Source organism: Cebus imitator, unplaced genomic scaffold, assembly GCF_001604975.1.
Source record: "Cebus imitator isolate Cc_AM_T3 unplaced genomic scaffold, Cebus_imitator-1.0 Scaffold61, whole genome shotgun sequence".
Taxonomy (NCBI): Eukaryota; Metazoa; Chordata; class Mammalia; order Primates; family Cebidae; genus Cebus; species Cebus imitator.
In genome coordinates, this window is record NW_016107376.1 from 9,036,694 (window position 1) to 9,063,485 (window position 26,792).

The window sequence follows — 26,792 nt, forward strand, 5'->3', positions numbered from 1 at the left end:
TTCCTAGTCTGCTGTGCACACAGGTGGGTTCTGACACCCTAGAGAATCTCTGGTCAAAGAACCACGAGCGCTTAAGGTTACAGTCTGAAAACTGTGGTTGGCATGTAGCAGCTGATTTGGACAAAGTAAATGACTAGGGAGGAGTGATCAGAGGAATCCCCAAGTTTCTAGAAGTTAGAGAAGTATATTTGAAAGCAAATACTTTTTCTAGTATATTATTTTCCTTCTTATTTTAGTAAAATTGTTTTCCATAACAAAAATTTCCAGTGTTCTTAACTTTAATCTTCTGATTTTTTTCATTGTAATTTCTTTTCTTTTCTTTTCTTTTTTGAAATATAGTTTCACTCTTGTTGCCCAAGCTGGAGTGCAATGGCAGGATCTCAGCTCACTGCATCCTCCGCCTCCAGGGTTCCAGCGATTCTCCTGCCTCAGCCTCCCGAGTAGCTGGAATTACAGGCATGTGCCGCCACACCCAGCTAATTGTTTTTGTTTTTTTTAGAGACATGGTTTCACCATGTTGGCAGGTTGGTCTTGAACTCCTGACCTCAGGTGATCCGCCCACCTCAGCCTTGTAATTTCTTCTGTCCTTTCAAAGCCCAGAAAGTAAAGGCCCAACTTAACGGTATTTTTCATTGGTAGTATATCTTAAATCAATATGTTCAAAGGTAGATGCCAGTATTCGTTTTATATATTTTAAATATACACATAGCTCAATGCAACATTTACACATAAATACATTTATCATTTTCAAATTGGGGGAAATATTATATATAGATATAAAATATTTATAACTGATTTTTAAGTGTTTTACTAGTTTTTCAAAATCCCAGTACATTGCTATTACAACAAACAGTTATTGCCTATTATGTGCAAAACTTGGGGGATACAGACAAGAATCATATGATATTGTTTTATATCCACAAGGAGTTTTTAGTTAGTAAGACTTTGGGAGGCCGAGGCAGGCAGATCACGAGATCAAGAGATTGAGACCATCCTGGCCAACATGGTAAAACCCTGTCTCCACTAAAAATACAAAAAAATTATCTGGGTGTGGCAGTGCACGCCTGTAGTCCCAGCTACTCGGGAGGCTGAGGCAGGAGAATTGCTTGAACCCAGGAGGCAGAGGTTGCAGTGAGCCAAGGTCACACCACTGCACTCCTGCCTGGCACCTGGTGACAGAGTGAGACTCTGTCTCAAAACAAACAAACAAAAAAAAGATATAAAAAAAAGTTGTCTGTCTAAATTACACTTACCATGATAAATATTTTTCACAAATATAAGTCCAAAATTATCATTCCTGAAGTCTGCACAATTTTACTTGTTATTTTTAATATATAGCTCAATTTTATTTTTAGCATATACACACAGTTGCACAACCAGCACCACTATCTAATTCCAAAATATTTTCATTGTCCCAAAAACAAGCCCCATATCAGTATCAAATTAGTAGAAAGCAACTTCCTCCCCATTCCCTGGAAACGGTTTATCTACTTCTGTCTCTACAGATGTGTCTATTCTGAACATTCACATAAATAGGAATCATATAATATGTGCCTTTTTGTATCTAGATTTTTTTCATTTGTCATGTTTTCAAGGTTCATCCAGATTGTAGCATGTATCAGAACTTCATATCCTTTTTCATTTAATTTTTTAATTTGAATTCAGATATAATCCACATATCAAAAAACGTACCTTTTAAAAGTACACAATGCAATGGATTTTAGCATATTCACAAAGTTGTGCAACCATCACTACCATCTAATTTCAGAATATTCCCATCACCCATAAAGAAACTCCATGACCATAAGTAGTCTTCATTCCTTTCTTTTAAAAAAAATTTATTTTTAATTTTCGTGGATACATAATAGGCTTACATGTTTATGGGGTATATGAGATATTTTGATACAAGCATACGATGTATAATAATCACATCAGAATAAATGGGGTATCCATCACCTCATGCATTATCCTTTATGCTACCAACAATTCAATTACACTCTTTTAGTTATTTTAAAATGTACAATTAAATTATGATTGACTACAGTCATCTGCTGTGCTGTGAAATACTAGATCCTAATTATCCTGTTTGTTTGTATCCATTAACCATCTCTACTACCCACCCCAGACTGCCTTTCCCAGACTCTGAAAAATCTCCATGAGTTCAACTGTTTTAATTTTTAACTTCCACAAGTAACCGAGAACATGCTAAGGCTGTCTTTCTGTGCCTGGCTTATTTCACTTAACGTAATGACCTCTAGATCCAACCATGTTGTTGCACATGACAGGATCTCATTCTTTTCTATGGCTGGAGAGTACTCCATCGTGTATATGTACCATATTTTCTTTATCCATTCATCTGTTGCTTCCAAATCTTGACTAGTGCTGCAATAAAGATGGACGTGCAGATATCTCTTTGACATACTGATTTCCTTCTTTTGGATATATAACCAAAATTGAGTTACCACATGATCTAGCAAATATAGAAGTGGATTTGCTAGATCATATGGTAACTCAATTTTGAGTTTTTTGAGAAACTTCCAAACTGTTCTCCATAGTCATTGTACTAATTTACGTTCCCATCAACAGTGTATGAGGACTTTGTTTTCTCCACATCCTCACCAGCATTTGTTATTGCCTGTCTTTTAGATAAAATCCATTTTAATTGGCGTGAGACAACATCTCATTGTAGTTTTCATTTGCATTTCTCTGATGATCAGTGATGTTGAACACATTTTCTTTTTTTTTTTCCCATTTATTTATTTTATTGCATTTTAGGTTTTGGGGTACATGTGAAGAACATGCAAAATTGTTGCATAGGAACACACATGGCAGTGTGATTTGCTGCCTTCTTCCCCATCACCTACATCTGACATTTCTCCCCTTGCTATCTCTCCCCAGCTTCCCACCACCCACCCTCCCTCCCCTATGTCCCCCCAACTGACCCCAGTGTGTAGTGCTCCCCTCCCTGTGTCCATGTGTTCTCATTGTTCAACACCCGCCTATGAGTGAGAACATGTGGTGTTTGATCTTCTGCTCTTCTGTCAGTTTGCTGAGAATGATGGTTTCCAGGTTCATCCATGTCCCTACAAAGGACCCAAACTCATCGTTTTTGATGGCTGCATAATATTCCATGGTGTATATGTGCCACATTTTCCCTATCCAGTCTATCGTCAATGGGCATTTGGGTTGGTTCCAGGTCTTTGCTATTGTAAACAGTAATGCAACGAACATTCGTGTGCACGTGTCCTACTGGGTATATATCCAAAGGAACACATTTTCATACACCAGTTTGCCATTTGTATGTCTTCTTTCAAGAAATGTATATTCAGATCTTTTGCCCATTTTTAAATCAAATTATTACATTTTTTTTCCTATGGAGTTAGTCGAGCTCCTTATATATTCTGGTTATTAATCCCTTGTCAGCTGGATAGTTTGTGAGTATTTTCTCCCATTCTGTGGTTTATCTCTTCACTTTGTTGACTGTTTCCTTTGCTGTGCAGAAGCTTTTTAACTTGATGTGATTTATTCCTGCTATGGCTGGTTAATATTCCACTGTATGGGAATACCACATTTTGTTTATCCATTCATCAATTGATGAACAGTTGTTTCCACTTGTAATGCTATTATCAATAATACTGCTATGAAAAAGTTTTAGTATAGACATACGTTTTTCAATTCTCCTGGGTGAATCCCTGGTATTGCTGGGACATGTGGTAACTCTACGTTCAACAGTTTAAAGAGCTGCCAGAGTGTTTTCCAAAGTGGCTGCAGCATTTGACATTTCCATTAGCAATATCTGAAGTTTCTCTACAGAAAATATTCTACTTTCTCTACATCCTCAGCACCATTTGTTTTTGTCCATCTCTTTGATTATTGCCATCCTCACGGGTGTGAAATAGTATCTCATTGTGGATTTGACTGACATTTCCCTAATGACTAGTAATGTTGAGCATCTTTTCATATACTTATTGGCCATTTGTACATCTTTTTTGGCTGACCAATTCTGGCAACCCAGTTGGCTTCTGTGTCCTTGGGTTTTTATGTATATAATTTGTATGCTTTGCCTACAAGATCAGCTTTGGGTAGAATATTTAAATGAATGCCAGAACTTGGATTTTAAAACATAATTAAAAGTTTGTTCTGCCATGGCTTTTAAGGATTTATAACTTAAAACTGGTATGTAAAACTAGCCCAAATACCCAGTGTATTAAAACAAACTAGCATACAAAACTCACTACTTCCTACCTTTTTGACCATCGGTAGCAGGCTCTTCCCTGGCCACAGCAATTCAAACCTGGTATTCTGTGTCCTCCGGATCTTTTCATTATCATACCTTCTCTGAAAGAGACATAAAATTAACCCATCCCCTTCAAATTTCACACTCTCACTTAGCTTTTACCGCCTCCCAACATGGGACTAAATTATCCATCTCATTCTCACATGACTTTCCTCCCTGCTCTCTCCTCCTCGTTCTCAACTAGCTCAGTGCTCTCATTGTTAGGCTGGGTACTCTAGAGTCTAACGTTGAAACACAGTCGTGAGATACAGCCCCTTCAGTATTCGGGGTGGTGTGATTCTGTTGTGCACTACATAGGACCTTAAGCATCCTGTCTCCTGGCTCTAAATATTGAGTGTTCCCTCCTCAACACTGTAACACTGTGACAAGCTAAAAGAGACCCCATGCATTTCCACATGCCTGCACAGGGATGGTTCCACTGCTGTTGAGACCATGGTGCGTCTCACCCACAGATGGCAGGCCATCTCTGTGTCTCTGCATTCATAGCTCTGGAAGACTAGTTGAGCTAGTTGAGCCATGCCAAAGGAAGCAGAACTAGCTACTAGTTGTGAAAACAGTAATATCTTAATTTTGAAAAATATGACAAGAAAAAGCAATAACAAAAGCTAAACAAAAAAAATTTTTTGAAACAACTACTAACAATGCTCTTAACTGGAACTTGAAAGTTAAGCTCTTTATGTTTTCAAGCTCTAATACTATGAAGGAAAATTATCACAAATTTCCATCTGGTTATACAACATATATTTTACATAGCATTATTTTAAAATAATCATCAAAATGAGTAGTAAACATTTAACTTTATGAGGGATTACAAAAGGAGATCTTATATATTTGATTTTTAATGTATTCTTCTACACATCATACTTGCTATAGGTATTGAACACTTCCACTGTTGGGCTAGAAAGAATCTGTGCTGTAAGCACGTGGCAAAGACAGTGGAGCAGTTGCTACCATTGTTTATCACAGGAGATGTTCTGACTTGTATGAATAGATTCCATCAGTTGCTCTAACTCTGCTGGCAAGAAGAGAAGCTTGCAGTAAAGCCAGGAGGACTCCATCACCACGGCATGCTGCTATGTTAAGTGTTAATGCATATCAACTTTCCATACTTCTCTTTCAACGTTCATTGGAACTTACATGCCCTTTGGTCCCAAATCGTGGATGAAAGACAGCTGGCTTATATCAAGAAACTCTGTCTGAAAAGAGGCAAAAAAAAATCCATCTTCAGCAAGCAAAGAAATTCAAATGTATGCATTACAAAACATGTATTAGGTATAAGTGTGTGTAAATACTGTTTGATGCACTCCACAGGCTATACAGATCAATAATAATGGCATTGCCCTGAAAGAGTACAGATTAGAAGTATATAAATTATTAAGACTCACCCTACTCGACCTTCTAAATCTCAAGAGAGTGATGTGTGCCCTAAGATGTAGAGATAAAATAATCAAGAAGCTTAGAGAGAGAGAGAGAGAGAGTTTATTCCCAATATTCTTTTATGTTTGTTTTTGTTGTATGGGATGGGGATTGTGCAGCACAGTGTACACACAGACGATACAAGAATGTGAGAAGGGAGTGATATCTGTGAAGGATCTGGAAGATGGACTGCATTTTTGGGCACATAGAAATGAGAGATGAATGGGGAGCTAGAACAGAAGTTCCAAGAAGGTCATAGGATATCCAGTTGGGCTACAGTGAATAAGATGAAGGAAAAGAAAGAAAAATTAAACAGCAATGTAGGCTGAAAAGAGAGTGAAAAGGGCTTTCAATATCAGGCATAACTAAAAGAATTATTTTTAATGATTTGAAGAGAATTTTAGGCCCACCTTCACTGTATTAGAAGGTTGAAAACTGCAAATATTATAACAACAACTGCAGTTATATCTACTGAGTGCTAACTATGTGTTGGTATCATACTAACCATTTTTCATGCATTATCTCAAACCACTTTGAAGCAGGTGCTATTTTTCCCATTGTACAGAAGAGGAAGCTGAGGTTTATAGTAGGGGTAAGCAAAAATGTTCTGCAAACAGCCAGACATTAAATGTTTGGGGCTTTGTAGGCATATATTCCCTTTTGCAACTACTTAGCTCTGCTGCTGTAGTATGGAAATAGCTATAGGCACATACATAAATGAATAACTGTGGCTGTGTTCCAGTAAAACCTTATTTATGGATATAAAATACCAAGATAATCTAATTTTTGTGTGTCACAAAATAGTATTCTTCTTTGGATTTTTTTCAACCACTTAAAAATATAAAAACTATTCTTAGTTCACAGAACATACAAAAACAGGCATAGGCAATGGGCTGGATTTGGTCCACCAGCCCTAGTTTGCCGGCCTCTGTTTTAGAGAAGTCAAGTAAGTTGTCCAAGATCACATAGTCAGGAAAGGATTAACTCAGTATGATTAACTCACTATGAAGTGAGACCAAAGTCAGCGTCCTCAAAACTAAGCTGCAAAAGCAAAAAGTCATTCAACATTTATCTTACTCAAATTGAGTTCCTTGCATATTCTAGGCAGGTAAGAGCTAGATGTAAATGTGGAGGCATAGAGGGGGGAAAAACCAAATCAACATTATGTAGTGTTTAGCATATGCAGATTTGTAGATTTCTTTAAAAAGTGACCAACAATAAGTTCAGATCCTTAGACTATGTCAATAACAACTTTGATAGAAAAACAAAGACTAAAAAGATACTCTCCCAGCATTAGAAAGCAGACAAGAGAGCAAATATGTAAAACACTCACCTCAACAAAGTTCTATAAGATGAACCACACTAGATACATGTGAAAGTAGTTACTGAGGTATACAGTACTGACCACTTCCTAGTTGATATGACATCACGGATGCAGGGAGATTTGGTCTAGGTTTGTAAATGGGATTAACAAAACACAACAAAAGTTTTCCATGAAAGTTTTATATGTGACTAGATACATCTAACACTACTCTTGTAAAAAATAAAATTACAAATATCTCAAAGCTGTCTATCCTTATAAGGTTCATTTAAAGGCACGCATTTTTCTCTTTTCTTAGGGTTATTTTCAGAAAATGGGTCTTTACAATTCAAAAGGACTTAAATATCTTTTAAAAATCCTAAGTCAAACACATCTTCATATAGCATTTTTTAAATTGAGAATTTAAAAAGTCAAGATCTCAGCCAGGCGTGGTGGCTCACACCTGTACTCCCAGCGTTTTGGAAGGCCGATATGGGTAGATCACTTGAGATTAAGAGTTCAAGAGCAGACCGGCCAACATGGCAAAACCCCGTCTCTACTAAAAATGCAAAAAAATAGCCAGGCGGAGTGGTGCATGCCTATAATCCCTGCTACTCAGGAGGCTGAGGCGGGAGAATCACTTGAACCCCAGAGGCAGAAGCTGCAGTGAGTGGAGACTGCACCCCTGCACGCCAGCCTGGGTGACAGAGGGAGACTGTCTCAAAATAAAAAAGGAAAAAACAAACCAAACGAAAAAACCCTCAAGGTCTTTAAATTTTGTGTCATATAAACAAGTAGTTCACTCAGTATCATGCATTTTTATCTGGTTTGTGAAAATGCTTAATTAGAAAATGTAGCTACCCATGGGTTATTAGAAATGACACACAGATTGTCAGCCAGAAAATCCACAATATTTCAAAATCCTGACTTTTCCTTTTATCTCTAGAGAGAGACAAATAATGCCAGCCCTAACTTACATTTGAAGAATACACTCTACTACAGGGGCATAACTAAGTTATGCAAAGTCACAGAACAGCCTACGGGAAGAATAGGAAATGAGAACAAAAATCAAGGTACCCACTCATCTTATACCTGGATATTTTCTTATTTATATAGCTGTTATCATATAGTTGACAACAGAAATATTCTCTGAAATCATTCAGAAATCATAACTTTTGGAATATCATAATAAAATTGCTAAGTGTAAAGACTCATCTAAGTAGAAAAGCACACATTAATAATGTAGAAAATTAAAAGTTACACATTAATAATATGAAATTTAGTTTATCCTAACAGCTTAGTAAAGTTTGACTGGAGAGATTTCAAGAAGGAACCTGCCCTATTATACAGAAAAAAACACACTCGGAAATAAACATTTTTCTAATACAGAGTTATCAAATTGAAAGTAAATATGTCAAGGTCAACTGAGAGGTAAACCTAACTAATAAAAATTGAAATTTAACGAAGATGATGTTCTCTAAACTTCTTAGTACGTCTTCAGTGATAAGAATTCCACCCTCCATTTGCGCAGGGGACTCTCAGGAGTAAGAATCTAAAGATCAATTTAGCCTAACAATATTTCACAAGACTTATTCCATTGATCTTTTGAGTAACATATAATCAATCCCTTTTTGTCTTCATTTTTGGCAAAGAAATTTGTAAAATGCGCAATGAAATAATGTTCTTGACACTAGATGGAAAGTGATCTCAATTAAAAAATTCCAACATGATCTACCAATTGGATATGTAAAAAATTAGAGAAACAGAGAAGCAAAAATATTTCCATGCCAAAAGACAAGCAACAAACCTATGGTTAACAAAAAAACCTGAAAATTACTTGACAATCACGTATACACTGCCCCTTCCACTCATTTTGTATAGTAAGATATGGGTGACTTTCAGAGGCTCCTTTATTTCCCAGGTAGCAAAAACTCAAGCAAATGGCCAGGTGAAAAATGATCAGATATAAGGAAGGTAAAAGCATTGAGCTGGGCAATGTCCTTGTAGACTCTGGTACCCTAATCTATGAAGGAAACTAGGAGGGCGGACAAAGGCCTAAAGTTCTTCTCAACGCAAAGACTCAATCATAAGAAAGAAAACACTTCCCTTAATTTGAAGACGCAGCTGTTCAAATAGTACAGCTTTTCCCTGTTGGAATAAAAACACTGTGTGCATGTTTATTCTTTACCTACTCTTCCCCTCAAGTTCAAGTTCATTCTACAAAACAAGGGAGAGGTGAACGCAGTATTATTGATCTGTGGGATGTTTTATTCAAGATTTCAAACTAATTACCTTCTTGGGGATAAGGAATCTGAGTCACATGAGTTAAATGATTTACTTCAAGGTAGAGATATGATCCTAACAGCTTAGGGCCCTTCTCTTGGAAACTGTGCAATTTGTTCCGTTTCTAGATTTTAATCTCAAGTATGAAAAAGGTGCATTTATTGCTCCTTATTCCTCTTATTTTAATTCCCTGTAAGATAAGGATTTTCCAGTTACTAATTAAAATGCCTTGCTAGTGAGTTCTCTACTACAGCCAGCACTAACGCAATTTCAGAATACAAAAGGAATTCCAGTTTGAGATTTTTTTGTTATGTCATTACACAACTCAGATATTGCTATTTTTTAATGTATTTATGCTTAGAGAAAAGGGGAAATACGTTTGTCCCCATTTTACAAATGAGCAAAGAAAACTGAACAAATCACCAATTAACTGCCTGATGATGACTACACTAAAACACGAGGAGAAGCTCTGTTTTGCAGAACCACAAGAAGGAAAAAAAAAAGAATTAAAAGCAGAGGAAGTCTTCACAGAGAAAAGTTCTGAGCACAAACCCAACCAATGACTATACAAAAGTGAGAGAAAAGAACTGCCCATGTCTAATTTCAAAGGCCATTTAAGAAAAATAAAGTCAGTGCTTTGAACCCGAAACCAAATTCCTTTGAGGAAAATCCTATTATACAAATACCTTTATAATAAATCTATCTCCATTTTTTTTATTGAGACAGAGTCTTGCTCTGTGGCTCAGGATGGAGTGCAGTGGCACAATTGTAGCTCACTGCAACCTCCATCTCCCAGGTTCAAGCAATTCTTCTGTCTCAGCCTCCCAAGTAGCTAAGATTACAGGTACCTACCAGCGCACGGGGCTAATTTTTGTAAATTTTTTTTTTTTTTTTTGAGACAGAGTCTTGTTTTGTCTTCAGGCTGGAGTGCAGTGGTACGATATTGGCTCACTGCAACCCCTGCCTCCCGGGTTCAAGCACTTCTTCTGCCTCACTCAGCCTCCTGAGTAGCTGGACTACTGGTGCATGCCACCACACCCTGCTAATTTTTGTATTTTTAGCAGAGATGGGGTTTCACCATGTTGGCCAGGATGGTCTCGATGTCTTGACCTCGTGACCCGCCCACACCAGCCTCCCAAAGTGCTGGGATTACAGGCATGAGCCACCACATCCGGCCTAATTTTTGTATTTTTAGCAGAGAGTTTCACCATGTTTTCCAGGCTGGTCTTCAACTCCTGACCTCAGGTGATCTGCCCACCTCAGCCTCCCAAAATGCTGGGATTGTAGGCGTGAGCCACTGCACCCAGCCCTATGTCCACTTTGTAAAGTGGTGTAACCTTACCAAGACATTTCTAAGCTGATCACAGCATTTTAGTTTAGTTCTCAAACTCCTGATGATAAGAATCACCTGAGCTATTTGTTAAACACACTTGCTCCAAATACAGATGAGGATGGCCCTATATCATATCCTATTCAGTCCCTTGACCTATGATCCGTGATTCCGTCTGCCTAAGGACCTGAATTAACTTAAAATAGATTTGTTTTATTACGAAAGTATAAATTTATTATATGCATGTTAAAATCACTTTTAATATGCTTTTTACAGATGGTAAAGCATTTTTTTAACAGATACTTTTTAGTATTTCTCACAATTATTGGAGAAAAAATGTGGATTCCAATCTCATTTCACAAATGAGGCAGAGGCCTACAGATCTGGTCTTTAGGCCAGACTACATTTAAAGAAAAAGAATGTTAGAGAATTAATGTAATGAAATTGTATCCTATGCTTGAATCATATTGAACAATTCAGCTTTGGAGAGAATAATCTCAGTAACCGTCAAAAATGAGAGGGAGAATCTGTTCAGTCAGTTGCTAAGGAGGCTTTCCCTTCAAAAGGAAATGTTTATAAGTCACTCTGGAATTTCTAAATACAATATGTCTTAACTTTGAAAATATTTTTATGACTGGAAAAGTAATTAAAATGAACATTTTATAAATGTAAACATTCTTCAGTCAATAGTCGAATCCCAGATGTAGAAAAATACATGAAAATAGAAGAATGAACTCACCAAGAACGGATAAAGCCAAGAAATAGTAAAAGTAAAGTCACAGGCAGGCACAAAAGTAAAAGAAATGGAAAATTATTGCATAGGAATACCAATACACATTTAAATCATTGTCTATTAAAGAAAATAGCATGCCTGATTTCAGACAATACAACAGGAGACATCATTTTTAATAACAATAGTGGTAGTATCCTTATTCATCATGATATTTCAAGAATACAAGTTCCTGAGTCCTGGAGGAAAAGAAATCCCCGCCTCCCATCATCCTTCTCTTGAGATCTCTGGTAGAACGCAAATTCCTGTCTTCCTGAGAAAATCCTTCTCCAGGTGTTTTAAGCTCTCCAGGACTTGAACCTCCTTCAAGTCCATCGAACGCCCCAGTGCAAGCTGCTGCAGGAGGTAAGTAGTGACCACCTAGACTCAGGTCAGCTGTGTGTAAGGGGGACCAGCTGGATGTATAGTTGGACCAGACTGCAGGCTGTATTCTGCAAGGCAGCAGGAAGGCAGCTCCGGTCATGAGACACTTACAGAGCCAAGCGCTCTCGCATCTTCTCCAAAATATACTAGGGTCTTTCCTCTTTCTGTTTATGTGTTCATGTGATGCCATTCTCTCAACTAGCGGCCAGATCACAATTGCACCAACTCTTGAGTTCTGCACATATATAACATAGATGCATACAACCCCCATCGCCATACAATTCATACAAATGTATACATACATATAATAAACCAGGGCATTCTCAGTTATCCAGACCTCTGGATAATTGAAGGCTAAACCTTTAAAACACCCCACCTTTAACCGCACAGAGTTCATTGTTTGCTGACACTAGAAATCCTACTCCCACCCTGCTTGCCAGCTGCACACCCCAAGCTTACTCTCTGTGGCTGCATCTAAGCCCCATCACCTCTTCTCTCTTTACTTGGATTCCTCAAGGGTTTTTTCTTTCCTAGCTTTTCCCATGCTTCTCACTTTCACGTGAAAAGACAGGCCTTTAACAGGCATCACAAGCCAATCAGATGGCATCCCCCTACGCACCACAAAATCCTTGGGCATTCAACGCCCCTCAACTGTTTTCATCACTTCCTACTCAACATTTATTCTTTGGAGCTAAACATGTTTTTGGCACTTTCCTGGAAACCTGAGAAGGGAAGAAGGTTGATTTCCAGATAATCTAGCTTACAGCAGCTTTTCAAGTTCATTTAAATCTATTGTTAAAGACATATTAAGTTCTATTCAACGTTTTTTAAATAGCATGACACCATTGTAAACTGGATCCTTACTGTCCAATCAACTTTGTATTCACTTAATCTATGTTAACTCAAGGATGAATGTAAATGTGGATATAATCACTTGTGTTAATAAAATGATCCAAAATTTAGCTGACAATTTACTATAGTGAAAATTACTTCAAACTTAAATCACTGACTAGTACTTACTGTGGCATGATAGTTTTTATACATGGGCATTTTTAGTATCTTTGTCAAGTAATCTTCCAGTTGTTTCTGTAATGCAAATATTTTAGATACGTGTTAACATGGTCATACTTATTTTAAAAAATTAAACAGTAGTGACAATGATGAGATCATCATTTTCATCTTCTATAAGTTATTCAATTATTTATTAATATAATCATGGGGCAAGGAATCCTGAATAGCCTCAAAGTGTTATTTCCATAATTCTTTTGAACGATTATTTAAATATCTCGTTGCTATTTAAACTTTCCATATGCTTAGGTCTTCTATAAAGTGCTGACAAGCCCTGAGCTATATATTCTTTTAATCCTCCATAGTTATTATATAGCAGGACTTGCTCAGAGTAAGTTTTTTTAAAGCATTTGTTGATATTACCAAAAATTTACATTTTTTTCAATTCTAACACTGGACTATTATGAAAGATACACTACAATTTTTAAACAGCTTTTCAGGAAAAAAAAAAGCGGGGAAAGGTTAAAGACTTTCTAGTAGAGTGTATTGATTTTAAATATGCTAAACTATATGTGGGGGGAGATGAGGAGTAGAGGGATATAGGCTTGGGGCACTGGAGCAGCATATGTCAATCACATTGACCATGATATAAAATCCAGCATGGTTTTGTTGAATCACTAAGCATCACTTTCAGTTGAACTCATACATGTGCATACAGTAAACCAAAACTATCTATTTTTTTTCTTTTTCTTTTCTTTTTGAGACGGAGTTTCGCTCTTGTTACCCAGGCTGGAGTGCAATGGCGCGATCGCGGCTCACTGCAACCTCCGCCTCCCAGGTTCAAGCAATTCTCCTGCCTCAGCCTCCCGAGTAGCTGGGACTACAGGCTGTCGCCACCACGCCCAGCTGATTTTTGTGTTTTTAATAGAGACAGGGTTTCACTATGTTGGCCAAGATGGTCTCGATCTCTTGACCTCGGGATCCCCCCGCCTCGGCCTCCCAAAGTGCTGGGATTACAGGCGTGAGCCAAGTATCTATTTTTATATGTCTAGGGATCTTGGAAAATATTTGGCCCAGACACCTACAAAGACAGATTTTAAACAAGATGACAACTACGAAGGAGAAATCAAACATTCCCTCTGGAACATAAACGTTTCAGATTACAAAACAGAACTGACAAATTAACAAACACTTGTTCATTTTCTAGTAAAAAAAAAAAGAAAGAAAAAGAAAAAAGTTAATCACCCACACTCCCCAGCACCCATCTCGGAAGCAGGGCAGGCAGAAGCGTGCCTCCTCTGGAGTTTCCTGTCCAGGAGTATGTGCCTGTCTGTACTCTGCCATACTCTTCTCAGACCCTGACCGCTCCATCTATAGTTTAGGAATGTGATTTTACATATATTTAAGATGAGCTATTCCAAACACAGAAGCTCATATATGGAAATATATTATTTTAAAAAGTAGATCTCAAAACCCACAACAAGTTCAATCTTTGCCTCACAACAAGCCCAAGGACCTTCTAGCAGGAAGAACAGCTTCTTCGTATGTTAAGTCCTAATCAAGAACACTCTTCCTCTTCTGAGAAAATGCAGCCACTGTATGGCTTGAGGAAACAAGGAAATGCCTAACTAGTTCCAGAAAAGCTAAGCCAGCCTGGGTGATGGATGAGTGGACGGGAGGAGTTGCAGCCACACCTACTTCACCCCGGGCAGATGCTATGTTTCTACAGCACTGCAAAATTAGGTTCAAAACAATAGAATAGTGAAGCAACTTACTCTTCTGCCAAGGAATTGTTCTTCTCTCATCATGTTTTCAGACGAACGGGGCAAACTGGGCATCTCTCGAGGCTCCTCTCGGACATTTTGTCTCCTAAATGTGTGTCTAAAACACAAACACCCAGAATGCAAATACTTATTAAATTAGTCTTTGACTATGACTTTAGTGTATCTTTCATGAGATGGCCTATTTTTAAGAGACTATTTAAGTGAAAATATCTACCAACAATAGACTAGTTAGCCTATACTGTGAATTAAATACACTTTTTATTTATTTCTGTTAGAGATAGGGTCTTGCTCTGTTGTCCAGGCTGGAGGGCAGTGGTGTGACCATAGCTCACTGCAGCTTTAAACTCGGGCTCAAGCAATCCTTCTGTCACAGCCTCCCAAGTAGCGAGGACAACCACCTACCACCACCTGCCACCACATCCAGCTTAATGTTTAAATTTTTTGCAGAGAGGAGGTCTTGCTATGTTACCCAGGCTAGTCTCACAGTCATGGCCCCAGGTGATTTTCCCACCTCAGCCTCCCAAAGTGGTGAGATTACAGGTGTAAGCCACCACACCCAGCCAAAATACACTGTCCATCTAACTTGTATACGGGCATAATTCATTCCAAAGTGGTTACCTTCTAGTGGGAATAGGGATGCGGATAAAGGCCTTGTACTTGAGCAGCTCTCTGTGAAATTCTTGAAAGTGCTTGAATTTCCTCTTAACTTGCCATTTAAATTCCCCATGTGTTAATTCAATCGTGTAAAGATTAATACTTGGTACCTACAGTGATACATAAAAATGTTTGATATTTTAGATAACAACAAAAATTCCGAAAGCTTTCAATGAACAATATTTAAATAGTAGGTAACAGGGAAGTATAATTAAGTCCAGCCTACTTCTTTTGTGTAAGTACTTAAGTAAATTTTTTTCAAAAGCAGCCATTTACAGAAATACTATTCTCTAAATGTTCACTTGATAAATTACATAAGACGAACTTCCAATCAAACATAAGATGAACTCCTGCAAATGCTGTTCCTCCAACATATGTGTGTGTGTGCATCCACGTGCACACACCTGAAACAAGGAACTAGGTGGAGGAGACAATGAGAGAAGGTTCTAATTAACCTTCAGGGGTCCAGTCCACAAACATAAGCAGTGAACCAGGCAACTGGCAGGGGTGAGAGGTATTGTGTACTAGGAGCGCCATCTCAGCTCTTTTTTGTTCTTCAGAAATGGTATGGCATGCCTTCTTTCCTCCTCTTGTGAAACACATTCCAAGATCCAGCCTGGTCTATACCAGCCACCCACCCCAAGGAACCACCAGTGTTAAGGAGGGCTGGGTGGAGAAAGTGACTGCAGTGCTGTGTATACAGTGAATACGTGTATACTCTGTATAATACATAAGAATACATCTCATAACACATAACAATACAATACATGTGTATTATTACTACTAAATATTCATAACAAACCTACAAAGTAAGCAGTGTTATAACCCTTATTCAGAAGAAGAATCAGAAACAGAGAGGTTAAGTCACTCGTTCAAGATCACAAGGCAAAGATGAATTAAACCATGCAGTCTAGCTCTAGAGTCTGTCATTCACCCCCCATTATTATCTTTCAATCTAAAAGCTGGCAGGCAAAATAAGAAAACAAAGCTCATGTTGGAGCCATTTCTGAGTGAGTTATGCTGAGTGGTGTATCAAGGAGACATGGACCCAACTCACAGGGAAAGCCTAAACCAGAGGCTGATGCCAAAGTAAGTGTGAGCTGGGCGTCAGTACGTGTGCAGGGAGCGGGATAGTGAGTGTGAGCTGGGCGTCAGTACGTGTGCAGGGAGTGGGACAGCAGCACCAGGCAAAACCACCCAGAGAGCAATGCAGGACATGCCACCTCCAAAAGACAAGGAGGAAGGGAAGGCCAAGCCTGCCTGACAGCTGGTTAGTAATATGTGCTTCCCTGGAGGCAGGAGGCAATGACGGCCTTACTCTGCCATAGCTAGAGATTAGCCTGAAGGGACAAAGGTCACCACCCTGCAGCAACTTTCCTCCCCTGGAGACTTAACAACTACAAAATCCAGGCAGGAACGGAGAAAAGTAGCTACCCTAACAGCTTCTTCCTGTCCATTCGAAGGGCATAACTTTGATTGTTGAAGAGATTTTACTCCAAAGCCTTTTCAGTGTTCAATGAAAAAGCACGTGGAAGAGGACCAAAGGATGGTCTTCTAGGAACCAATCAGAGAGGCAGAGTATGCCTGCAGAATTTTCTCAACAGTGCTTTGGGGTAATGGCACTGGCCAGTCCAGTATCCTGGCTTTTTTTCTTTAAAAGCCAGGTAGCACCAACATTTTCATGCTAAAGAAACATTAGGAAAGCTAAACGTTTTGTAGACTTACACTGGCCGTGCCAGGTGGGATGAATATGCATCAAGAGTCCAAATGAAACAGCAAACTGGGGAGAGAAGATTAAGAAAGGCACTCTGCAATATATTGAACTGTTAATTTGCCTGAATGCCTTTTTTAAAAAAAGAGCTTTGTCTCAAAAAAAAAAAGAAGAAGAAGAAGAATATAAGAATGGAGATTAAATGGGAAGGAGGCAAAAACGTGACAGGTGACAATGATTTGGAAATGATAGATAAACAAAAACCTACAAACGTCGTCATAACTAGAAGGGAGGAAAATGAAAGGCTATGTACTAATTCACATATATTGACAAAGAAAAGGTGAGTCCATAAATCGCTCTGACCCTTGTTGTAGATGTGAAGCGTTCCACTTCCAGAACTCGTGCTTTTATTGGGCAGCCAGACAGATAGGTCTGTATATTAGGCTCCTTAAATCCTTGCGTGTTATAAATAGCAGAGAAAGGGATAGACCCTAAAAAATAAGTAAATAAAGTTATTGCAATATATGATTAGCATAACTTGCCTTTTACAGACATTCTTTTAAGAATCACATGTTAAAACAAGTCAGCCTCTTATAAAATGATCTGAGCCCAGTGTTACATCTGCAAGGAAAATTAATCATTTGCTGGTTATTGCAAATTTGCGCTCTTCCAACCAACCCTGATAAACTCTTTTCTTCCCCCTCAGATCATCCATCTTTACCTTCCTGTATCTTGGGATCGCTGGGAGACACGTCATATTCTACCTCCTCTCCCTCAAAATGGAGTTCCCGAGTGTCCAGATTTTCTATGATATTACTCATGTCAGCAGCAATTTTCTGCAGTGCAGAGGTATTTACCCGAGGCTTGTTTACCAGTGACATGTTTGGACAGAGTAAAAGCAAAGGGGCTAGGAAAGAAGAAAAGGGTTACAAAGACTTACCATTTTGAAAAAATAAAATGCTATTCCACAATTTGAATCCAGGCTTAGATACAGCATATGGAAACAAGTTGGCCTTCTCTGTGTGAGCCTCAGTTATCCCAAAACAACCCTCTAGTTGACATTCCTGTGTAAGAGTTAAAGGATTCCTAACTTGTAAAATGGAGTACTCAATTGTAAACAAGAAAAGAAAAAAAAAAAAAAAGAAAGAAAGAAACACCACATTGAATGCCAACATTTCCCTCATCCAACTTTATCCAACTTTATTAACTTGGATAAGTAATTCAAGGGAGATTGGTTTGGGAAAGCTGATTCAGAGAAAGAAACAGATTATTTGCTGCAATAAATACAGCTGAAGAAAGAATACATGGAAAATAAGCAACTCAATTTCCTAAAGAAAATTTAGAAATTTCACATAACAACATATAAAGATTTAGAAATATTTTTCTGACAGCATAACCTTTCCACATTTTCTCTGTAGGTAATATCCAAAGCCAAACGAATATTACCTCTTCAAGAAAAAAATGAGATTTTGGCCATGACTCGGCATGAGGTATAATGACATATGTGTCTCGAAGGGAAACTGATTAATATACCTATTCTGAAAGATATCTGAGATGCTAGAATATACTTCCCTCCTTTTTTGTTTTTTTGTTTGTTTGTTTCAAAGAAAACTACTTCTATTTCATTCTGACATTCAATAAAACAAGTCATCACACATCAGTAGCCAGGCAGAAGAGTTCACATAGATATTATTTTTCATGTAAAATACTGAGATTTAAGCTCTGCACACTGTCATCAGAGTTGGATGAAACATCCGTTTTGCCTGATGTAGAAATAACGTCTTTGTTAAAACCAAGCCCTAAAATGGAAGGACGCTCACACCAGTAACTATTCGGCACATGTTCTTGTATAACTGCAAATCACAAACGCTGAGCATCCACCACGTGTGAGATGAGATGAATGAAAATGTGAAGGTGAATAAGGCAGGTCTCTGTGATTAAGGAGCATCTGATATGGGTGAGGGAAAGGAGGCATATAATCCTCAGTTCACCCATGGCCCCCTCCAAGGTCTTGGGCTTCTTGAGAATGAAATTTGCCCACAGGAAGACACTTAGCTGGGTCTTTCCTTCAGGTGCTATCAAAAAGCTAAATGGCTATATGGGAAATGCTAAGAAAGTCTCAGGCAAATTTACACAGCCCTTACTGTAACTCAGTGAATCTCTAAAACCTATAGTGTTATGTCTGTGAGAAAGAGACCGTGTTTAGAAATTCAAAAATGGGAGTGAAGGAGGGAGGTTCTGGTTTGGCCAGATATGTAAAATTAATATATCTAACTTCCCTGGAACTGTGTAATCAATTATGTTTATTTCTCTGTGTCGCCTGTAAGGAAGTCTGGAGCCAAATTTGTGGCCTCCTATAGCAAAGTATAGTGCTATCTCTTCCCTTCAACTTTCCCTCCTACTTCTAATTTATATTATAATAGTTAATAGCTACTAAGTGTTTAGAATGCACCTGGCTGGTGATAACTGTTTGTATACGTTATCTCATTTGTCATTAATAATATATCTGTGAGGGTTTATTATTTCTATCTTGAGCACGACAGGAGTTTGTCATCCCCTCTTTATAGATAAGGAAACTGAGGCAAAGAGAGACTACGTAACTTGACCAATATTTTAAACAATTTGTCCAAGGTCACCCAACTAGGAAGTGGTGAAGAAGGGATTGGAATTCAGGTTTCTCTAACCCCAAAGCTGATATTCTCAACCATAATCTTAATCTTGCTATCTGTTCTTTGTATACGTGTAAGTGTCTTGGAATAGATGTAGCTGTTAATATAAATAAGTACGCTGGGGCAAGTCCATTTAAGAGCAGACCCTAATGAGAAGAATTGGAAATAAACTCCTGCAAGTCAGTTACCACAGGATGAAGCCATTTAGATTCCCCGGGTCTCTGTTTCCTCTCTATAAATTGAAGAAGTTGAGCTATTTCATCTCTAGAGTTCCTTTAACACTAAAACCCTAACTGTAGATAAAAGATACCATAAAAGTGTTCAGCCTCCCTTACAATTTAATTACTTTAACCCTTTTCCTATGCCAAGGAATTAGTCAGAGTAGTTTTGCATTTGAGTAAGAGAAGCAGGGAGCAGAATGTTTTCTAACCTGAGTAATTTAATTAAGATCTATTTAGCCTCCATTGAGGAGCCGCTGCCTTTGGTCAAAATTAAAATACGTATGGCCTTTCCTTTTCATTCAACAAACACTTACTCGATGCCAACCATATGTCAGCTTTTACTTTATTTAAAATACAAGGTAATGAAAAATTTAGAGGAAAAGAGACAAGGAAATACAGATAAGAAATTATCATATCATTACTGCTTGTTAATTTTTAAAGACTTCAGATATTTGTTATTGATTAAACGGACTTATTATTAACTTTGCCGACTTTCTTAACATAGTGAAGAAAAACGAACGCTGCTCCAAGTAGCCTTCCTTTTGAACTATGTGTTAATCTTAAAAAATGCCTGTTAATTTTAAGACATATAAAGACCACAGTAATCTACACAGAGTTACAGAGCCACTGCATCAAGCTAAAATAAATATCCGAATTCAGATAAAGAAAAAAGAAGCATATTAACTTATGAAAAACTTGAAGAGTGAGGCATGAAACAAAAAAAACTTCTTATCATTTGTCAAGTGTTTATTACATGCTAAGCACAATTTTAGCACAATTAGGTTAGTTAATACTCACAATGACCTTACAGGGTAGGTATGATTATTCTGAGAGATTTAGTCAAGCAATTATCCAAGGGTCACTCAACTAGTGTCAGTGCTGAGTTTATAAAGCAGATTTGGTCTGGCTCTAAAATCTTAATGGAGTTCGTTACTGAAGTCCATAATTGTTAGCTTTATTTTGTGGGCTTGAATGTCTATAAATTTAAATTAATCTTTTATATGAAGTTTAAGTCCTGTGACAAGAGTTATCCTCTACTTTAATCACCTTGGAAGGGAACAAGCTAATCCCACAGTCCCTACAATTATGAAAACAATGTATCTCAACAGCTTCCTGAGTTTCTTCTTAGCCTTTTACTTTCATGGTTTATAATGTTTTATAAAATCATGTGGAACGTCAGTGGACCCAAAGCACTTGCATATTTGTTCATGCTTTTGTAAACACTTTACTATTTAATAATGGGAGATGAATCAAGTGATTTGTCCATCTCTACCCTCACTTGTGTCCATGGACGTTCTGTGTTGACTTTTCATCCAACCACTGTATTGCTGGTTTCATTCTTGACTATCAAGCTGTAAAATCATCTGTGCTCCTATGTTGTCAGATCTTCATTTATCAGTCAATGTTTTCTTTCATCTAAAATAATCTATAGTAGGGGGTGAGCAGCTGCCAGAGGCACAGCCGATTTAGCCAGCAATGGGATAAGGGCTTCAGTGTTTACACTTGAGATAATGTAATAGATTTTGTTACCTCCTTATAAAATTAAACTGCAAGATCATTATCTCTTTCAGTACCAAGAAGAGATGGTGCCTATGGAGAGATAAGGGCAGCTGTGTTTTATTTCTGTTTGCATTTGTATCTGGGAAGTAAATAAGGGTTGTTTTCTGGTTTTGAATTATAGAACTGAAAATCTTTGCAGGGAAGATCTAATGACCTCTAGTTATTCAGTGACGAAATCAGAGAACTTTCTTTTCTCAATTTTCAACAAGATTGGGAAGTAGAACATCAAAGAGAAGCAGATACTTTCCTTTTCAGATAACAGACAAACATTGCCTTAGCCAAAATACAATAATAATATTATTAACTATAATTATTGATATTAACATAAATATGAACTCTAGCCAATATTTGCTAAATATGTACTACATGCCAGGTACTGTACAAAGAGATTAATGTCATGATCTTATTTAATCTTCACAATAACTTTAGGAGCTGGGTCCCATTGTTACCAGCATTCTTTTTTCTTTTTTTTTTTCCCCATTTATTTATTTTATTGCATTTTAGGTTTGGGGGTACATGTGAAGAACATGCAAGATTGTTGCATAGGCACACACGTGGCAGTGTGATTTGCTGCCTTCCTCCCCATCACCTACATCTGGCATCTCTCCCCTTGCTATCTCTCCCCAGCTCCCCCCCTCCCACCGTCCCTCCCCTATTTCCCCCCAACTGACCCCAGTGTGTAGTGCTCCCCTCCCTGTGCCCATGTGTTCTCATTGTTCAACACCCGCCTATGAGTGAGAACATGTGGTGTTTGATCTTCTGCTCTTCTGTCGTTACCAGCATTTTTAATGAGTAGCTTAAAGAAGAGGAAACTTGGCAGGGCCACACGGCTAGGAAGTGATGAAGCTGGCGATCAAGTTTGATTGATCTTACTTCAAAGCCCAGCTACTCACCAATCCAGAGTTGGGACTGGGGGTGGGAAAAAATGAGCACTGGGAGACTTTTACACTTTGCTTCATATATAGCTAGTGCTCGACTTACGACCACGATTGGTTCCGACAGACCGGTTGTAACACGATTTGGTCGTAAGTTGAGTAGGCTATATGCACGCGGAGATGGTAGTGCTGCCGGAAGCTGGTCCGCACTGTCGTACGCCCAGCTGGGCGACGTTCACACTGCCAGACCCGGAGCAGTCGTGGCTAGCGATTGTGGTCGTAAAGTCGAATGGTCGTAAGTTGCATAGGTCGTAAGTCGATCAATACCTGTACTCTTAAATTTTTTTTAATCAGGGTCTTGCTGTCTTTCCCAGGCTGGAGTACAGCAGTGTGATCATGGCTCCATGCAGCCTCCAACTCCTGAGTTCAAGCGATCCTCCTGCCTCAGCCTCCAGAGTAACTAGGACTACAGGCATGTGCCACTATGCATGGCTAAAAAGTGAAACAATTTTTAAAAGAACAACAATCAACATTCACTCTGTGAACAGAGCTGTGATTTACTTATCGCTTCCTTTCTAACATAATATGCAAAAACTCCCTAATTTTTCTCTAGATGTTATTGTACTTACTAAGAGAAATGCAGTGGATTCCTAAGCTAAATATCATATCATAATGTATGAATGTAAAAAGAATTATGATTAGATAGTTCAAAACCAAACTGAGTTATGGGGTATCTTGTTTTCCAATTTTTCCATCATGATGAAATAAATTAAAGAATCTATAATATATAACCCTCGAAAACACATCACATAACAACTCTCTATCTGGAACTGACTTGATGCTCACTGAGATATAAAAATCATAAATGTGGATTCAAGTACTAAACTCAATCTCTAGTGATATAATAAGCCTTGGATAAATATTTTTCGAGTTTAGCTGACTCTGAATAAAGTAAATGATATTACCATATTTTACATTCCAGACTATATATTTTGGGAAAATACATTTTAAATATCTTCTGATGTTGACTTAGATCTTTGACTTTTTTTTAAAAAAACAAACGTTGCTTCCACAAATATCAATGGAAGGTGACTATGTATCTTGGACAGAAAATTAAATGTTAATGGTATAAGGGAAAGATCAAACAACCTATACTTACTATAAGTGTAACCTAGGCAACTACCAGACCCTTAAAGAAAAGAATTTTCAACCTAGAATTTCATATCCAGCCAAACTAAGCTTCATAAGTGAGGAAGAAATAAAATACTTTACAAACAAGCAATTGCTGAGAGATTTTGTCACCACCAGGCCTGCCTTAAAAGAGCTCCTGAAAGAAGCACTAAACATAGAAAGGAACAACCACTACACAGAAAATGCATCAACTAATGGGCAAAACAACCAGCTAACATCAAAATGGCAGGATCGAATTCACACATAACAATGCTAACCTTAAATGTAAATGGGCTAAATGCCCCAATCAAGAGACACAGACTGGCAAATTGGATAAAAAGTCAAAACTCATCGGTGTGCTGTATCCATGAAACCCATCTCACATGCAAGGACACATAGGCTCAAAATAAAGGGATGGAGGAAGATTTATCAAGCAAATGGAGAGCAAAAAAAAAAGCAGGAGTTGCAATTCTCGTCTCTGATAAAATAGACTTTAAACCGACAAAGATCAAAAGAGACAAAGAAGGGCATTTACATAATGGTAAAAGAATCAATGCAACCAGAAGAGCTAAGGATCCTAAATATATACACACCCAATACAGGAGCAGCCAGATACATAAAGCAAGTTGTTAACAACCTACTAAGAGACTTAGACTTCCACACAATAACTTTAACACTCCACTGTCAATATTGGATCAATGAGGCAGAAAATTAACAAGGACATCCAGGACTTGAAGTCGGATCTGGACCAAGCAGACCTAATAGACATATACAGAACGCTCCACCCCAAATCCACAGAATATCCATTCTTCTCAGCACCAGATTGCACCTATTCTGAAATTGACCACATAATTGGAAGTAAATCACTCCTCAGCAAATGCAAAAGAACAGAAATCAAAACAAACAATCTCTCAGACCACAGTGCAAGCAAATTAGAACTCAGGATTAAGAAACTAACTCAGAATCACACAGCTTCATGGAAATGGAACAACTGGCTCTTGAATGTTGACTGGATAAACAACGAAATGAAGGAAGAAATAAAGATGTTCTTCAAAACCAAGAACAACAAAGACACAACATACCAGAATCTCTGGGACACATTTAAAGCAGTGTCTAGAGGAAAATTTATAGTAATAAATGCCCACATGAGAAGCAAGGAAAGATCTAAAATAGACATCCTATCATCAAAATTGGAAGAGCTAGAGGAGCAAAATCAAAAAAACTCAAGAGCTAGCAGAAAAGAAATAACTAAGATCAGAGCAGAACTGAAGGATACAGAGACCCAAAAATCCCTTCAAAAAATCAACAAATCCAGGAGCTGATTTTTTGAAAAGATCAACAAAATAGACCACTAGCCAGAGTAATAAAAAGCAAAGAGAGATGAATCAAATAGATGCAATAAAAAAATGATAAAAGGGATATCACCACCAATTCCACAGAAATACAAACTACCATCACTACCAACAACTCTATGCACATAAACCAGTAAACCTGGAAGAAATGGATAAACTCCTGGACACCTGCACCCTCCCAAGCCTAAACCAAGAAGAAGCCAAAATTCTGAATAGACCAATAACAACGGCTGAAGTTGAGTCAGCAATTAATAGCCTACCAACCAAAAAAAAGCCCAGGTCCAGATGGGTTCACAGCCGAATTCTACCAGACATACAAAGAGTAGCTGCTAATACTCCTTCTGAAACTATTCCAAACAATCCAAAAAGAGGGAATCCTTCCCAAATCATTTTATGAGACCAACATCATCCTGATACCAAAACCAAAGCCCGGCAGAGACTCAACAAAAAAAGAAAATTTCAGGCCACTATCCATGATGAACATAGTTGCAAAAATCTTCAATCAAATACCAGCAAACCAACCACAACAGCACATCAAAAAGCTTATCCATCACTATCAAGTAGGCTTCATCCAGGGGATGCAAGCCTGGTTCAATATATGCAAGTCTATAAATGTAATCCACCACATAAACAGAACCAAAGACAAAAACCACATGATTACCTCAATAGATGCAGAGAAGGCCTTTGACAAAACTCAACAGTCTTTATGCTAAAAACTCTCAAAAAACTCTCAATGGAACATATCTGAAAATAATAAGTTATTTACAGAAAACTCACAGCCAATATCATACTGAATGAGCAAAACCTGGAAGCATTCCCTTTGAAATCTGGCACTAGACAAGGATGCCCTCCCTCACAACTCCTATTCAATATAGTGTTGGAAATTCTAGTCAGAGCAATCAGGCAAGAAAAGGAAATAAAGTGTATTCAATTAGGAAAGGAGGAAGTCAAATTGTCTCTATTTGTAGATGACATGATTGTATATTTAGAAGACTCCATCGTCTCAGCCCAAAATCTCCTGAAATGGATAAGCAACTTCAGCAAAGTCTCAGGATACAAAATCAATGTGGAGAAATCACAAGCATTCCTATACACCAATAAAGAGAGCCAAATCAAGAACAAACTGCCATTCACAATTGCTAAAAAAGAGAATAAAATACCTAGGAATACAACTAACAAAGGATGTAAAGGACCCCTTTAAGGAGAACTACAAACCACTGCTCAAGGAAATAAGAGAGGACATAAACAGATGGAAAAACATTCCATGCTCATGGTTAGGAAGAATCAATATTGTGAAAATGGCCATACTACCCAAAGTAATTTATAGATTTAACGCTATCCCCATCAAGTTACCTATGATCCTCTTCACAGAACTGGAAAAAAATCACCTTAAACTTCATATGGAACCAAAAGAGAGCCCGCAGAGCCAAGACGATTCTAAGCAAAAAGAAAAAAGCTGGAGGCATCATGCTACCTGACTTCAAACTATACTACAAGGCTACAGTAATCTAAACAGCATGGTATTGGTACCAAAACAGAGATATAGACCAAGGGAACAGAACAGAGGCCTCGAAGGCAATGCCACACATCTACAACCATCTGATCATTGGCAAACCTGACAAAAACAAGCAATGGGAAAAGGATTCCCTGTTTAATAAATAGTGTTGGGAAAACTGGCCAGCCATGTGCAGAAAGCAGAAAGTGGACCTCTTCCTGACACCTTACACTAAAATTAACTCCAGATGGATTAAAGACTTAAACATAAGACCTAACACCATCAAAACACTAGAAGAAAATCTAGGCAAAACCATTCAGGACATAGGCATAGGCAAGGACTTCATGACTAAAACACCAAAAGCACTGACAACAAAAGCCAAAATAGACAAATGGGACCTAATTAAACTCCAGAGCTTCTGTACAGAAAAAGAAACAATCAGTGAATTAATGGAGCTGAAAAATACAACACGAGAATTTCGCAAACTATGCACAAGTCTTAACAGCCGAATTGA

At 38.0% G+C, this 26,792-nt stretch overlaps 1 protein-coding gene across 3 annotated transcripts in view; it reads right to left on the reverse strand.

Annotated features, from left to right (window-relative positions):
- The window catches only part of PLD1 (phospholipase D1), a 171,416-nt gene that overhangs the window by 115,270 nt on the left and 29,354 nt on the right, over positions 1-26,792 (reverse strand). For all 3 annotated transcript variants that reach the window (XM_037739037.1, XM_017529879.2, XM_017529881.2), the window contains exons 2-8: positions 17,658-17,843; positions 17,300-17,427; positions 15,190-15,335; positions 14,563-14,668; positions 12,800-12,865; positions 5,435-5,493; positions 4,246-4,338 (exon numbers count right to left, since the gene is read on the reverse strand). In XM_037739037.1, the coding sequence (XP_037594965.1) occupies positions 4,246-4,338; positions 5,435-5,493; positions 12,800-12,865; positions 14,563-14,668; positions 15,190-15,335; positions 17,300-17,427; positions 17,658-17,817 (758 nt within the window). In that variant the 5' untranslated portion in view covers positions 17,818-17,843. The remainder of the gene's footprint in view (positions 1-4,245; positions 4,339-5,434; positions 5,494-12,799; positions 12,866-14,562; positions 14,669-15,189; positions 15,336-17,299; positions 17,428-17,657; positions 17,844-26,792) is intronic.